The 16439-nt window shown below is 42.1% G+C and overlaps 2 protein-coding genes across 5 annotated transcripts in view; both read right to left on the bottom strand.

Moving 5' to 3' along the window:
- Positions 1-1022: 1022 nt before the first annotated feature.
- ggctb (gamma-glutamylcyclotransferase b) lies at positions 1023-6320 on the bottom strand. Of its 2 annotated transcripts, XM_052066603.1 has the most exons (4): positions 5114-6320; positions 4899-5044; positions 4670-4802; positions 1023-1406 (listed from the first exon to the last, which is right to left on the bottom strand). In XM_052066603.1, the coding sequence occupies exons 1-4, from the start codon at positions 5222-5224 to the stop codon at positions 1284-1286; spliced, it is 513 nt and encodes a 170-aa protein (XP_051922563.1). In that variant the 5' UTR covers positions 5225-6320; the 3' UTR covers positions 1023-1283. The 2 variants fall into 2 exon arrangements, with proteins under 2 accessions (XP_051922563.1, XP_051922562.1); XM_052066602.1 differs by having other exon boundaries at positions 4899-6320.
- Positions 6321-6472: 152 nt separating this feature from the next.
- Positions 6473-16439, bottom strand: part of LOC127601373 (oxysterol-binding protein-related protein 10-like) — a 28843-nt gene continuing 18876 nt past the window's right edge. Inside the window, exons 7-12 of one of the 3 annotated variants that reach the window (XM_052066559.1) lie at positions 14725-14886; positions 10068-10578; positions 9136-9322; positions 8330-8512; positions 7380-7533; positions 6473-6907 (exon numbers count right to left, since the gene is read on the bottom strand). In XM_052066559.1, the coding sequence (XP_051922519.1) occupies positions 6863-6907; positions 7380-7533; positions 8330-8512; positions 9136-9322; positions 10068-10578; positions 14725-14886 (1242 nt within the window). In that variant the 3' untranslated portion in view covers positions 6473-6862. The remainder of the gene's footprint in view (positions 6908-7379; positions 7534-8329; positions 8513-9135; positions 9323-10067; positions 10579-14724; positions 14887-16439) is intronic. The other 2 variants (XM_052066561.1, XM_052066560.1) reach the window with 2 other exon arrangements.

The raw sequence follows: 16439 nt of genomic DNA, 5'->3' as shown, positions 1-16439 counted from the left end.
GTTAGCAATGTACTCCTTTATGTGGTTAACAGTCTCACATGGCCTATGGTTAATGCCCATGAATTCTCACACCATCATATAATGATTGCATTAGCACTTTTCATCTCGGCCCTATTGGGGATCATGTTTCGACTGTGCGATTCTGAGCTGCAGCTGCATTTGTTTTGCCTTCCAACCCCCTATAGAGGGGGCAGATCTCTGCCCTAGATCTTGCATATTTCTGTTTCACACAGGGTGATTATTTGAGATTTTGACATGACCCTGCTTGGCTGTATAATAGGACTGCAAAAGAAAATCAGCAGGGGGAGCATTTTGTATGTGGAAGCTTAAGAGCCACCTGGTTGGCTTATGACGTGCGTAAGGGAACGTGTTTTGTAAGAAGATAAACAATTTTACAGTACACAACTCTTGGAAAGGCAATACTGTGCATTGTTGAACCCCACACCTTGGAAGAGATACTGTAAAACAGTTCTCTTGCGTTTCTAGTATTTATTAAAGGAGACTTTTTTCATAATTAAAAATCCTTATTATTTCCTCCATAATTTGCAAATAAATTCTTTAAAAATCAGACAATGTGACTTTCTGGATTTTTTGCATTTTATCTCTCATAGTTGAGGCACACCTCATGAAATTTCTGGCCTCTCTCATCTCTTTAAATGAGAAAACTGGCACAATTGGTGGCTGACTAAATACTTTTTTGCCTCACTGTATTGTAAGTACAGTTTAGACGGACAGAGACTGAACACAACAAAGGAGTGTTGTTTACTAGGTTTTCAACTGATCCATGGCCTACTTGAGTACCAGAGTCGGCTAAGTGGTAGGGCGAAACTGAGGAAGGATATAACAGAAATGGATGAGACCAACAGTCAGTTACCCAGCAAAGCCCAGAGAGGGATTATCGAGATCAGAGAAATCATAGTCCAAGATTTCTAAGATGGGGATCTGAGAAGACCGGAGATGATTGATCGCAAAAGCATACACTGACTTAATGTTCATTGTGAGTTGTCTTCAGAAGCAAGAGGCAGACTTATAAAATATTTTATTGTTGGAAAATAGTTCAATAAACATCTTCAATCTTTTTACTCAGCTAATAGCAAGCAATGACAGGTCTCTCTACGACTGCAGTCTGTCAAGCACCAAAATGTCCTTTGGATGAAGCATGAATAAGCATGATAACATAAACATATGTTCGATTTTAGTGGTAGGTGATTTTGGTCCATTGTAAGGGGGGCATGCAGTCTGTCGGATCCGGCCTCAAATAGGTGTATTTCTGCTTCTCTGACTCATTCAAGCGCCAGCTCAACCATCAGAGGGAGGGGACCCTCATACTTGTTGGTCTTGATCGCTTTCAGCTTCTCCTGGTAGTGTTTTGGCAATCTGTTTTGCTCTGCCCCCATCACAATCACCTTCAAGGAGGAAAATAAAAATAAAGTAAATGTTCCATTTAAACAGCAAGGTTGCTGCGATTGGCATTCATAATGTTGCCTGTAAGATTACTGCAGATTTTATTTGTAACTACGGAAGTGTGGAACTGCAAATTTTAGAGTAAAAATGTTTCACATTAATACATATTTGCAAGTACATTTGAACATACTTGTAAATATGTATTTTAAAAAAAAGCTTTTTTTCACATTTAGCCAACATTATACCAATACGTTTGAAAGTTAAGTCAGCAAATATTTTTTATTATTATATATCATTTTTATGGTTTTATCCCAAGCAATTCCGCTGAGCTACAGTCCGTTGCCGCATTGACTAAGATCAGAGATGGGCAACTTCAATGGTTCACGTGGCCACAATTTTTAATAAGCGCCACTGGGAGGGGGGGGGGGGCACACAGGACCACGCACTTCGTAACCAGATGTACAGTAATGTTAAAAAAAAAAAAAAAAAGTCTTTACATACCGGGTAATTGTTGAGAAAAATTCACCCCCCCCTCCCCCTACAAATATACATGGCATAAAATTCTTCCAAAAAAAAACGGGTCTTGAAAAACGAATTTTATCCCCTATTTTTTTTTTTGCCATACACAAACCTACATAAGCCTTTGTTGTCCTGCATGTTATAAGCATATTAGCATTTCAAGAGAGCAAAGGTCACCTCTTGTAGGGATGCAACACAACAACAACAAAAAAGTGTTCCACATGGTGGGCACACGGCAATTGAACGCATACACTGTATGTCCAGTAGAAGACGGAGCAAAGGTCACAAGGCCATACTGTCTTCATCTGCATTCATTCTCACAGGCATATGGGCATTATTTGAAGCTCTCAATGTCCACAAGAACAATCTGGCATTCGCACAATACCACCCCAAAAAAACTGTGTGATCACGGAGCCTGGCAGAGGTGTGCGTGTAATGTGACCGATTGCCTTCAGCTGGTCCAGAATGCCGCTGCTCGCCTCTTGACTGGTACTCGTAAGAGGGAGCATATAACTCCTACTCTGGCATCCCTTCACTGGCTCCCCATTCATTTTAGAGTTATTTTCAAGATCCTCCTCTTTATTTTCAAATCTCTGAATAATCTCGCGCCACCTTACCTCTCTGAGCTCATCCGCCCCTACACACCTGCCCGGCGCCTCAGGTCTGTGGACCAGTCTTTGTTAGAAGTACCAAGAACTAAACTGAGGCTCAGAGAGGATCGTGCCTTTTCTGTTGCTGGTCCCTCTCTCTGGAATGACCTCCCACTGAACATTCGGAAAGCCTCCTCGCTGCCCATCTTTAAAGCCCTCCTCAAAACTCACTTGTATTCTTTGGCGTTCGACTCAGCATGACTTAGATTTGTTCTTGATTTTACTGCTTGGTGCTTTCTACCGCCTTTATTACCGATTTGTGTTACTGTTTAGTGTGTATGTTAAATCGCTCCATGTACAGCACTTTGTATGCAGCGATGGCTGTTTGAAAGTGCTCTATAAATACTGTTGACTTGACTTGACTTGACTTGACTTGACTGTCAGGTGACGATAAGGGCAAGCAGACTGAGCCCTTTTCTGGATGGTTCATGGGAGGAAAATGGTGAGGGTAAAGACGCGATGTTACATGACAAGATTCTATTTTTGGTATACCCTCCAATACAATTGTAACTTTAAAAAAATATTTGACAGGATGATTTGGTAAATTCAAAAATGCTTTTGAGAGTATTCATCCACTAACACTGATCAATCTATTGATTAAAGGGGAAGTCAACCCCAAACATTTCTTCACAATAATATGTTCCACTAGCTGGTTCGCCGCCCTCCGGGCGGCTCATCAGCTAGTTCCTGCGGAAAGCTGGTAAGGTGGGCCTTCGGTCCACAAAAGTGTTGTTGCTTGGTTCAACTTTTTGTTCATCTTCATTGCTTATCGCGAAAATAAAGAGATGTTTAGCTCTACTAAATAACTAACAATTTTATTGCAATGCTTGTGGGTAGACAACATTTTTTCGCTAAGATGCCCGCGCGATTATAGTGAGCCACTGCCTGAGCGGCGCAGTGGCGGCGCGGTGAAGTAGGTACGTTTTGAAAAGGGACAGACGGAAGGACAGACCACGTGCGGGACGACGCGCAATATATATATAGAAGATGTGCCTCCGCTGGTCTCAACATGGCATTCAGACTAATATTGTGCTTGGGAAATATGAGATAAACAGCAACATCCACCTATTGTTAGCCATCTCCGGGGACGGCCATTTTGCCACTTGCTGTTAATTGATTGACAATGACATCACAGTTGCTCAGGCTCGGGTATTTATAACGGCTCACCTGTTTGTGTTTCTAAAAACACAATATTAATGAGAATACCGTATTTAGACCAGTGGGGTTGCAAAGAACATTTGTAAAAATTTGGGGGGGTTGACTTCCCTTTTAACGGGTAAGGACTAAACACTGTTGTTCCACCTAAACAGTTTTTAGGGCTTGGGGTGCTCAGCCTCCAGCGGATGCAGCACGTGAGCACAAAATTTGACAAGCACCTAAAGAAGACTGGAAATAAAGGTCAGTATTAGATTTGCAGCATCATTTCAGCCGTGAGGTTTGTGTGTGTGTGTGTGTGTGTGTGTGTGTTTTTTCAATACTGTACACAAAACACTGGAAGTAGGCTATGGGTCACTATAATCAACCACAACTGTGTTGCTTTTTCAACTCATGTCCTGATTTCTACAGTTCAATTTGGTTGGGGGAATAATATAATTAGTCCATTATCGATGTAGGTCGTATTATTAACTGATGACAACAACAAGTGGATGGATGAATGGATGGATGGATGGAAATTTTAGTCAGCTTTTAGCAAGCATCATGGAAGTTGACGTGCTTGATTTGTTTTCGCGGCCTACATAAAATGATGAGGCGGGCCAGATCTGGCCCCCGGAACTTGAGTTTGACACTTGTGCTTTAGACATTTATATGCTTCCAACATTGTGGGGACAGTTTGGAAAATGCCATTTTCTCTTCCAGCATGGATGTCAAAGCATGAGACGACCATAAAAGGAATCATTCTCATCATTAACTTTGTTTGCTCCTCGTCTGGGAGGAATCATGACATACTGCTGCCTTACAGTGAGGCATGTGAAATCCATTTTGGCTGATCAAATATGGTTCCTCCTTGTGTTAGAAAGAGCAACAACCCGAGGGGGACGAAGTAAGTAAGTAGCCAAGTATGTACAAACGCAACATGTGGCAAATGCTGCACTTACCAGTAGGTACTGTGGTGACGGTGCGGCGTACACACAGCTGTTCATTAAGTAGGTACGACAACAAAGCTCCTGGCCTTTTGTCCTTACCGATATTTCCACAGGGCTGTACGCACCCAACATGACGTTCTCTTGACTGTGTGTGCACATTTGAACACACACAAACGCAAACGTCAGTTACACCGGGAAAACATTGCACTGTGTCAGAGTCACTTGCAAAATGGCACGTCACCTATCTAGCGACTTCAGATCAGACTCGTTCATCTTCCACACCACACCCCACACTTCATCTCCTGGACTGCGCTCGATAGTGGCCACACCTCCATGCCACCGCTCACTGGCGAGTCCTTTATAGTTCCCAAATACCAATTTATAGTCCTGAAACAGAAACGAGTTATCTGCGTACAACCGTGAAGTTTTATGTGGGACAGCTGTAGATGAGCGTACCTTGAGTCTGGCCACACAGTGCAACGTTGCAGACGGGTTCTTGAGCTGCAGTCGCTCCTTTAGCAGGTTGCTACCATATGCGAAGTACAAGAAGTTGTGGCTATCCTCCATGCTGTTTCCACAGTTATCAGGATGGGAGTCAAACAGTGACTAATATAAGCAATTGAGATAAGGTGAGGGTGACCCAGCTGGGTCCGAGCTCTGTGTGCGGGGCAGTATGGGGCAAGGGTGAGAGAGCATGAGCTGGATTGGGATCGAAATGAACTACTGACCTTCCAGCACTCACACACCATTCTCATGCTAATCCCCTGTGCTGCGTGTGAGGCCATGCAGTTGATGTTCACAGGGTGCCTTGTGGTTAGTCATTGTTCTAGTTAGTTAGAAAGACAGTTGTAAATAGCACTGCGATTTATCCATTTTGTGTTTATATTGTACTTAATTGAATGGTGTTTGTTGTTTTTTTTTCTTCTTTCTTCTTTCTACCTACATTCTTGCCACTGGAGGCTGTAAATTTCCCCAGTGTGGGACAAATAAAGGATATCTTATCTTACATTTAACTGGCACTACAGTGAACCACCACTGAATCGCAGGTTGAGCGTTTGCTGCCATATACTTGGAAACCTTGTGGTGGAAAGCCTTCCCAGAAGTGTTGACGTTGTTATAGTTGCAAAGGATGGTCATGTTGATTGAAACCTTGACAGTCGATCAAAATGGGATGTCACTTAAGTTCACGTGTGAGACAAGGCAGGTGAGCGAACACCTTTGGCAATCTGGTATCTCTATTTAATTATAATACCGTATAGACATAATGTACATGACAAAACTGAAAACCTATGCTTTTGTAGCTTGTAGTTCCAATCTCTTCACATGCTCTTTTCAACAAAGGGCAAAACAAATTGTGACAACACATGTGTTATTGGTGTGGGGTCATTGTTGTTGTTGTTTGTTTTACTTCAACCATCCATCCATCCATTTTCTGAACCGCTTTATCCTCACTAGGGTCACGGGGCTAGCTGGAGCCTATCCCAGCTGTCTTCGGGCAATAGGCGGGGGACACCGTGAACCGCTTGCCAGCCAATCGCAGGGCACACAGAGTCGAACAACCATCCATGCTCACACCCATACATAGGGACAATTTAGAGTGTTCAATCCGCTTGCATGCATGTTTTTGGAATGTGGGAGGAAACTGAAGTACCCGGAGAAAACCCACGCAGGCCCGGGGAGAACATGCAAACTCCACACACGGAGGCCAGAGCTGGAATTGAACCCGGTACCTCTGCACTTTTAGGTTGATACGCTAACCACTAGGTCACCGGACCACCCTACTTCAACCAACCGTTATAAAAATGTGCGTCAGGGTTTCATCAGAGGAAACTTAATTAAATCCACCAGAGGATAAATTGAGTGGAATCAAAAGAGCAGTGTGGGTTACTTCTTAATTACAAGCACTTCAACATGAAACCATAAAAAAATTCTACATACAATATGCAGTGCTGTAGACACCACATTATATCGCGAGTTAAATGCACCGGTGTTATTTTGAACAAGATAGACTTATGGTCTCTCACGTGGTCTCATTTCACCGATTGACACTGATCCTCTGAATACAGTCATCTCAACAGTATGAAAGACTCAATTTATTCTGAAAGCCTTTGGTGTCCTATTTCTCTTTGTGGTTGATGGCGGGTTGCACTGCTTCGATTATTCCACTTGTGACCCGGGACAGAGAATTGCTTCCATGGCTTCTGGTCAATGAACTTTCCCCAGTGGGTTGTGGTACACCCAACCGTCACCCTGTATACACACGAAAAAAAAAAAGAAATACACTTTGTTTTCGTTAGAGTAGATATGTCCGCTGAAATCTGAATCGCTGAAATACAAACAACTTCCTGGCTAAAGTATTGGAGAAAACATCCGTTTGTGGTGTTCCAATTCCAATCATGAATGACAAACAACGTTTGCAATACCAAGTGAAACGTCATTTCAATCTTCCATTTCAAATGTTAATATGCTTCGTGTGCTACTGCCAATTCTTATATGATTACGATTCACATATAACAGCACTTTAATATACAGTACCTGTAAAGCAATTGTATGCGACTTCATAAATGGAATGATTTCAATAGAAAGGGAAAAATACTGTTGGGATAGATTTGGTTATGGGGAGATAAAATTACCTGTATTGGAATTTTGCCATTAAGAGCTATTTCGGTTTGCTTTAATTGGGAAGAATTCACTGCATATGATTGTTTATAACATTCCTCACCTCTTTGATAAAATGCTTGGGCGTCCAAGGAGTTTTGGTGGCAGATCTCTGTTTGCTCTCGATGCGTTGCCTCTCCTCAAGTCGATGTTTGTGTTCTGCAGCGTCATCCATTCTTCCTGCCCTCAGAGAGGCTGTTACATGCTGCCAAAGGCGCCTAGACACGTCACACAAAAAACAACTGAGGGTGTTATTTACCCCCCAGAAAAGCCCAGCACATCTTCAAACATTCCATTGCCTTTTTTCCCCCTCAAACTAACACTTAAAATGTACATCTCAAACCTCAGTGAAAAAAGTGTGCCTCTAGAAATGTTGATGTCCATCAACTAAATTAGAATGATCATTGAATACCCACACGAAAAAAAAAACACTGGATTCAGAATCATTATCGACATTAACGTGGAAAGAGGAGATTACGAGCTTCAACTTCTGAGAACGTAGGCGCTCGCCGACGCACACTGAGAGACGCGACTGAACGCAACTTTGTCGTGCATGGTTATGCAACTAGCTTTCTAAGTGGCCGACTTTCAGCAACTCGTTTTGAGGCGATTTTAAATTTGAATGGCAGCTGAATGGCCTCCCATTATCACATATGAAACAGCCAACCAAATATGGCATATTGTATCACATGAACTTTAACAACAAGAATGTTGTGTTTGGGTACGAAGCGTGATTGAGGTTTCCTCTCACATTATAAAAAACATGCACTGGAGGTTAATTGAACACTGTAAATTGTTCTTAGGTGTGAGTGTAAGCAGCATTGGTTGTTCGTCTATGCGTGCCCTGCTATTGACTGGCAACCAATTTAGGGTGTCCCCCGCCTACTGCCTGAAGACTGCTGGGATAGGCTCCAGCACACCCGCAACTCTTGTGAGGATAAGTGGATTAGAAAATGGATAGATAAATAGATGCAGATGTTTGTATTCACTTAATTATGCATCTGACTAACTCACCGTGATTCATTCTGCTCCTGCTTCTCTATTGGCCTGATCTTCTTTTTGATGACAGGCAGCTTGGAGGTATCAATCACTTTGCTTTCTCCATTACTGTAGGTAAACTCCAGCACACCATTCCATTCGCCTTGGACTTTGCACACGACGTTTCCTGTCTGGTTGTGTTTAACTTCAGCAGTTACTCTGTAAAAGACAGATTTGTTTAAGCGAGGACAAGATTTCAAGTGGGATGTTTTAACGGCAACACTGCTTACACAGGTTCCACTTTATCGCTATATCATCTTTCAACCACTGTTTGCTGACATATAAATTGTTATGACACCCAAAACACTCTTTGTTTAATGCTTATGTATATATATATATACTGTATATACACATTTTAGGTAACCTATCTTCTGTTGTTCACATAAAAAATCACATATTTGCTATTTTTGTACTCAGGCCAAAGCCAGTTGAATATAAATATATCAGATTTAAGTTTTTTTCCCCCTAGTCTGGGAAAAAAAAAAGAAAATCTTAAATGTAACCAATAAGTAGACCGGATGAACGTCAAAGTTCTATAAATATATTGCTTTATTGCAGTCATGTGGCATCATGGAGACAAGGAAAAATGTTGAAGTGAGAATCGTAGCCTTGCCTTACAGGAACAAAGACACCCAAACGTTTTGGAGTGGGTGCCAGTTACTCATGGAATGTTGTTATTCGTGCCGGGACTCGGTCCCCACGCCTTGGTTATGAGCAGGAGAACACCGCAGCATGGTATAGTGTATTAAAGCATAGTAAAAGGATCATACACAATTGTGTACCTGTGAACTTTTCCTCCATAGAAAGGTTTGGTGTGGAACGTGACTGTCGCTGAGTATCCAGTTTTGGCACAACTGATTGTAACCTTTCCCCCCAGCTCCACCCAAGGCACAGCCAGAATGGAGCGGGCGTAGGCACAAGGAAGCGTGAACACATAGTCTTCATTGTGCTCTAACAGATGCAGTACACCTGGGAACAACAAGGCAGAGACATGCTGATGACTCATCGATTTCTTTCCTTTAGATGGACAGAGACGACAAGGAAACATGACTTTTACACTTCATACTTTGATTTTAAAATGCAATCCTTCAGTGAAAGAAACGTGCATTTAAGACGGTCCGGGACAGTTTTGCTTGACCTCAATTACAATATATTGTTATTTGAAAACTGCCGGCCACATTTCCCTACTGAGCACCCATCATGCTTTGCTCCCCCTTTCTCCCTGACGCTTATACAATGGCCAGCTGTCTTATGTCCAGGTCAAATGTATTCACATCTGTTTCCCCAAGACACACACACACACACACACACACACACACGCACGCAAACACGCACACACACACGCAGGCACGCACACACGCACATTTTAGCTTTCTTGCTTTATACTGTCTTTGTTATTAATTTATTGTTTTGTTGTTTATTGTTGTATAAAGGATAATTGCTCCATGTAAAGTACTTTGTATACAGCGGTGGTTGTTTTAAAGTGATCTTGCGGCCCATGAAAAAATGGATGGTGGGCTACCAATGGCCCCCGGGCCATAGTTTGGACACCTATGACATAACACATATAACTCTGCACTCAGACATACGATTTGTGAAACTTTTTGCACTGCGCTGCACATCTTGAAATAAGGTTGACAAAACATCACAGGTACTTCTTTCTGGAAACCCTCACGTCATCATATAGTAGATTTTAAAGGAGTAGTTATTTTACCTTCTCCAACCATTGAGACTCCAACAGACATGCCCAAGAACTTGCTCTTGGTCCATACATGAGTATTAACACACATCCTCTTCTCCTTGCACTCGTAGTAAAAGCCTGATATAGGCGGGTGGTGAGACACCTGCTCTGCCACAAAGCGAACCTGGTAACAGTCGGATTTGAACCCACTGCAACTCTCTGAGTAGTTTGAAGTTGGAGATGTGAAGGCAGCCGCTGATTTGGGAGCCGTGGAGTTGGTGGCTCTGAGGGATCGAACACACTCCCGAGGCACACACCAAGTACAGTGGAAAGTCTCACCCAGGATGGGGTTGTAGGGCTTTTTGGCCACAGCGCCCTTTCGGCCCTCATGGAAGGCAGTAAGATAGTACTCAACAAAGCGGATGATGCGCTCCTCTGACGTAGTTCCGGTGGTGATTGAGAGGAACATGTCAGGGTGAGCCATGAAATTGGCATACATCTCTAGCAGAGAGCGCTTCTCTAGGATGAATGTCGGGAGCGCCACCTGTGGGGGCGAGCGAAGGGTGAAAGAACAAAGTTATCATAGTTTATTCATTCTCCAGGCATGTTCTATCGTGCTAGTACTAATTCAGTTTACGGGTGAGCTGGAGACCATTTCAGCTTTAGGTGAGAGGCGGTGTACACGCTGCACTGCTCACAAATCACCGTTCACGCAAATGGACAATTTATAGTGTTCATTTAACTTAACATCGATATTTCTGGAATGCGGAAGGAAGCCGGTGTATACAGAGAAAACTCACACAGGCGCGGGGAGAACATGCGAACTACACACTGGGCTGACCGAGCTTCAAATGCAAAAGCTTTTTTGATATCTTGAATGCAAATTCTTCTTAGCATGTTCATGTATTGTGGTTGGATGAACACATTCAAATTAAAACAGACGATGGAGAAATATGATAAAAATGAAAATGCTTTAAAAAAACAAAATCTGAAACTAGATCTTATGTTTATATAACTAAAGCCATTATGCCAACTGAGGGGAGAACAACTGCGACTGTTGGAAAAATGCTTGTTCACGTCACAGTTCGTTAGAGGTCGCAAATGTTCAAGAAACATTTGCCAAAAAGTTTTTGCTTTTTTTTTTTCTTCTCTGTCTTGTCAAGTCGACCTGTGCTTGTCATCTTGGTCTCTTGTGTTTTCCCGTCAGCTCCCTCAGCCACTTGTGTCTTGTCCGGGTGCTTTTCATTGTTTAGTCAGTTGCTTGTATTTGAGTTTCCTGGTTATGGGCAGAAGAAGCCTTGTAGACCTTTGAAACTTTCCATCTAATTGGTTCACAAAAAGGTTCAATTTGTGAGACTTCATGTGCACATAAACCAACCTGTTGGCCAAAATTTTGAATGTCATTTGAACTGTGTGATTGCGTCTTTTCAGTGGCCACATGTGTATAATAATTTGGATCAAAACAAGAAAATTAGGTCTTCTGGGGGGTTAATTTGTGTAATCTATTAATGATTAATTTGTGATTAACGCTATGGTACACATGACATCCCATGTTTCTTTTCAAAGTTATGTTGAACAAAAGATTGTGACATTGAGTTTGATTGTGTTAATGAATGCTTTTTTCTGAGAAGGATAAAAAAATCTTTCTGAACTAACTGGGCTATATGCAATATTGGGGCATATCCCAGCTGTCTTCACATGCTACAAAAAGTAACATGGAGTTGCAGCAGTTACTACTTGTAACAGATTTTACTGGTCCGTTCATGGATCATGCCGACACATAAACCACTTCTCAAGTCCGCATATATCACATGTGTCAAACTCAAGGCCCGGGGGCCAGATATGGCCCACCACATCATTTTAGGTGGCCCGCAAAAGAAAATCTAACATGTCAACTTTCATGATGCTTGCTAAAATCTGTCCCAAAATTCATATTCTCATGTGTAATAAATAAGAGAGATATTGTTAGCATGTTCTTGTTACTAACCCCTCAGTAAAGTAACTTAAAGCAATAGTTGAATAAACCGTTCTTCTTGACTTCTTTATATGGTTTCAGTCATAACGGCCCTCCAAGGGAAACGGGAACTAAAATGTGGACCGCGATAAAAATTGGTTTGACACCCCTGGCATACATCATCAATGACATATTTTATCTGGGACGAACCACGCTTCGAGACGTGCTTCAGAAATTCCATCTTGGATTACTCGACACACGCTTCGAAGCCTCTGAACATTTTGACCCATCACTACTGGTTTCTTTCTGTCTTTGTCGGTTCGTTGTTGGAATTGGTTTGTTGTCTCAGTCTTTCAAGTCAAGTCTACCCTAGTCAAGTCTTTTGCCTCATGTTTGTTTAGTTACTTTGAACCTTGTTAATTTGGGCTTCTGTTGATTTAGTGTTTGTGCTGATTCCGAGTACCTTGTTAGCATCTTTGGTATTCTGCGATAAAATTGTTTTCTCCTCCATCTCTGCATTTAAGTCCCCAACCCTACGTTTATTGTGAAAAAATCTGCAGCTTAGTAATGTGGGACGATCGACTGTGGGATAATCGTTACGCGCTTCAGGGCAGTTACCCCACTCATGTCCCCTGCTGCAGTCACCCATGCGTCCTGTTTACATGCCACCGCTTCATGATGCCATAATACATAACGACAACTTTCCTGCATGTGACTACATGTCATTCATTCTGATTATTTATGGAACACAAGGTGGTAGGTAGTACAGGAATCACTCACAACTGACTTGAGGAACAATTGCATTGGTGATACTTTACTACACATCCAGGCCAGAGAGCACTCGCATCAAAATCTCATGACTTTTAGAATCAAGCGTGACTGAGCGCTGCACGAATCGGCTGGTACCAGTGTACCCTTAAAAAAGGGACCTACACGATGTGCCAAACACAATCCATCCATTTCCTACATACAGTCGCTCAATCTATTTAAAGGACGGAGCTATAACCAAGTGGATGCGTGCAGATGGACAGATGGCTCCTGATTTCGAGAATGGATGACTCCAATTCTGTTGACACTTTCAGCCGCCTGAGAAGCACACAGTCTAAATCCTTGTCTTTCTTCGATTCTGTTCGATCAGCACATTCTTCTTGTGATCCAGACCAGTGGGTCATCAGTAATCACATTAGCTCATTGGCAGTGGCGGTTCTGGGGCCCCTGTAGCACTGATTCTGGCCCCCCCTGTGGCCCACCCTCCAAGCGTAGATTACGCAATCGCGCCGAGTCGCCGATGCGAAAGGTGCAACAAAAGTGCGTGATTTAACATTCTCGTCGGACCCTTTAGTGCGCTGCACCACTTAAAAATGAGCGGGAAAATGAGAAGCAGACTGTAGAGAAGGAAATTACCACGACGTGCGTGTGTGCGGGTGTGTTTGTAACTTTTTTAGTCTCCCTTTTGATTTTAATTTTTATTTAACAGGATCAATATATAAGACATTGCCTTTTAAAATTTGGATAATTATATGCATGTAGAACATCTAGCTTCAGTGTATTTGCAATTTTTGTCCCCGGCAGGCTGGTACCATATCATCCCCTGGCTTGAATATTCTCAACAGATGGACAAAGCGTATTGTTACACTTGCAGAAGTTTTAGCCCTCCTAATACTGTTTTTTTCTCATCACTGTAATGTTATGACTACAATTTCAAAGTTTGAAGAACTAAAAAGTCAAATAAGATTTCGAATCTGCCTTTTTAGCCCTGGGTTGAATGTGCCACCCCCCCCCCCAGCCCAGCCCCCTCAGTGAAATTAATCCAGAACCGCCCTTGCTCATTGGTCTGAAAGAGTCACCATAATCACCTGAGCAGAAGCCATGTGATTGCAGACTACGACCAAAAATCCCAATAGTTGATAACATAAGAGAGCAAAGTGCTTGCAATATAACAATTGAAACGCACTTGACTTTATCAACCTTTTTGGAGCTCACACCAGCGAATGAAAACCAGACTCAGTGTTGATCCTTGACTGTCCTTTTATCCTCTCATCTTCTTTTTAAAATAGTTTTTGCCTCCTCAGATAAAACTTTGCGTTTCTTTGGGCGCTTTGCAGCTTCAGCCTTGACAGCAGTAATCATACACAGACATTTGAATCAACTTCTGTCTTTGTAACGAATGGAAAAAGGGGGAAGTGGCGTATGGCGTAGCAGTCAGTGCATTTGTAGTTTTTTGTGTAGCAAGGAGCCTGCCACCCTCCTCAAAGTTGCGCAGGGCCAGTAAAAGCAATACAGCCCCCCTCCTGGGCCAAGAGTAAGGTACTCTTCAAAGCTGTAATGTCGATGTTTCATCAGAAGATTGATGGAACTATTTTATGAAGGTTGAAAAGTTCCTTTGTGTTAATTTCAACTATAACATACAGTTAATTAAGAGTTTTATAATGGTTTGCTATTAGAATCATTGTTTATAAAGTGTTGAACCTTCATAATTGGGGAATGTGGCCTATTTCCAATAGTTTTGTGTCACTTTAATAACTTTGTATATCACACACCATTAACTTCTACACAGAACTCTGATGATTATGTTTACTGTGACAAGACTACACTTCTCCTTCACGAATTTAGCTGCATTCATGACCTCCAATTTTTCTATTGTTATACCTTCCATCTCAATACTCAGCATCTTACAGAAAGTGAAGGTATAGTCCCCTAAAGAAGGCATAACAAAGGCAGAGAGGAGAAGCTCACCTTAGTGAGATCCATTCCAAGTTTGAGCTGGGACAATAGATGACGGATGATGCTGCGCTGCTCATCAAGAACTCCCAGGTCCTCCTCGTCATTGTCTTCTGTGTCTGTGGTCTCGTCACTTGGATCCAGGCTGTCCGGGCTGCTGGGCTGCTGTTTTCCCTGCTAATGGACATGTTTTGGTTATGCTTTTATTTAAATTGAAATGCAAAATCCAAAAGTACTGCACACTTCGCAATGACAGTCTGCTGAGTGTACCGGTAAATATTTTCCAGCATTCTGTCCTGTCTTGCACAGGCACAACTGTGGTCAAACATCCCTTAATCAGTATGCAACAGCAGGACTAAGTTGCTCTGGAAATAACTACACACCATTCATACACTACCAGGCAATTATGAGGATTCTATTAGGTCGTGTACTGTGAGCGGAATGACAAACACCACGCACAAGCCACTTTTCTACTTCGCCACAGTAACTCAACTCCTAACTACTGTACTATAAAACTGTAACACACCTACAATGTCTATAGCCCACAAACACAGACACAGAGCCACTCACTCTGCGAGGCTTGCAGTCAACCATTGCAGGCATAGGAGTCCTGTTGGATTTCATGTCCGGCATCCACAGACAGAAAGAGTGAGAAAGAGAGAGACAAAGAGAGAGAGAAGGAGGAATAAGAGGGGAGAGTGACAGAGAGAGAAAGAGAGAGAGAGAGAGAGAGAGAGAGAGAGAGAGAGAGAGAGAGAGAGAGAGAGAGAGAGAGAGAGAGGGAGGGAGGGGTGGGGGCAGGAAGCAGGAAGGGGTAAAAAATAACTATATAGATGATATATAGGAGAGCAAAGTTTAAAAAAAAAGGGGTATGGAAAGAGAGAGAATGTCTGTCTCTGTGTATTTTTGAGAGGTAGATTAACATTGATGCTAATGACGATTGTGTCTTGGTATATATCCAGCTTTACACATAAGCCCCACCCCTCACCATGAACATCACAACTTGTCCTACTTTAATAGCTCCCTCTCACCTCCTCACTCTTTCATTTCCCTCAGGCATTCTGCCTCTTCTGAACCGGTTTCACTCATTTGCTTTTAACACTCTTCATAGCAATATCATTTGATTTTGCTGTCTTTTGGAGTCTTGAGAAGTACGACGGGACAGACATGTATTCCAACACATCCTGATGACTAAATCATAGATGAGACTGCTTGTCGAGTTGTTTTTTTTATTCAGAGTTCATGGCTATAACTACAATCCAGTAATATTTCCATTCATCCCTTGTGATAAAAACATACAAGAATCAAATGTCTAAAACATGATCTAAGACACCATTTGACACACAGCTGCCTCAGATCAGTAAAGTCTTTCCTGATGTTGAAATTTAGCTGAGTATAAAATTTGAGTATAAATCACACAGTTTTAAACTAAGGCGAAAAAAAGCCAAATGTTCTTCACTGCAGTTTAGTCAACACACTAGAAGACTGTCACTGTGAGAAATCCTGAATCAAAATGATACTATTATATAGATTCGATTTGGGAGGTGCAAGTGTGACACAAAGGTGTGAGGTCTACTGTGACTTGCTGCACAGTGGTAAGCCCATACTGATGTGCCTTTTATTATCTTTTTATTGATTAAATTATATATTTTTAATTTACTCAAACCTTAAGAAAAACATTTATCTTTGATGAAGAAGGCCACATTTAATGAGAAAATAGCAGAACCAAC

This window comes from Hippocampus zosterae, chromosome 5 (genome assembly GCF_025434085.1).
Source record: "Hippocampus zosterae strain Florida chromosome 5, ASM2543408v3, whole genome shotgun sequence".
Taxonomy (NCBI): domain Eukaryota; kingdom Metazoa; phylum Chordata; class Actinopteri; order Syngnathiformes; family Syngnathidae; genus Hippocampus; species Hippocampus zosterae.
The sequence above is the reverse complement of the archived record's forward strand: the minus strand, read 5'-3'. Positions and strand labels throughout refer to the sequence as shown.

Coding starts and splice junctions, on each gene's coding strand:
- ggctb (XM_052066602.1), bottom strand. CDS start 5,224: ATGGAGGATAGCCACAACTTCTTGTACTTCGCATATGGTAGCAACCTG. Junction 4,803..4,898: donor GATCTGAAGTCGCTAGATAG/GTGACGTGCCAT, acceptor GTGCACACACAG/TCAAGAGAACGTCATGTTGG. Junction 1,407..4,669: donor CGTCACCACAGTACCTACTG/GTAAGTGCAGCA, acceptor TCCTCCTTGAAG/GTGATTGTGATGGGGGCAGA.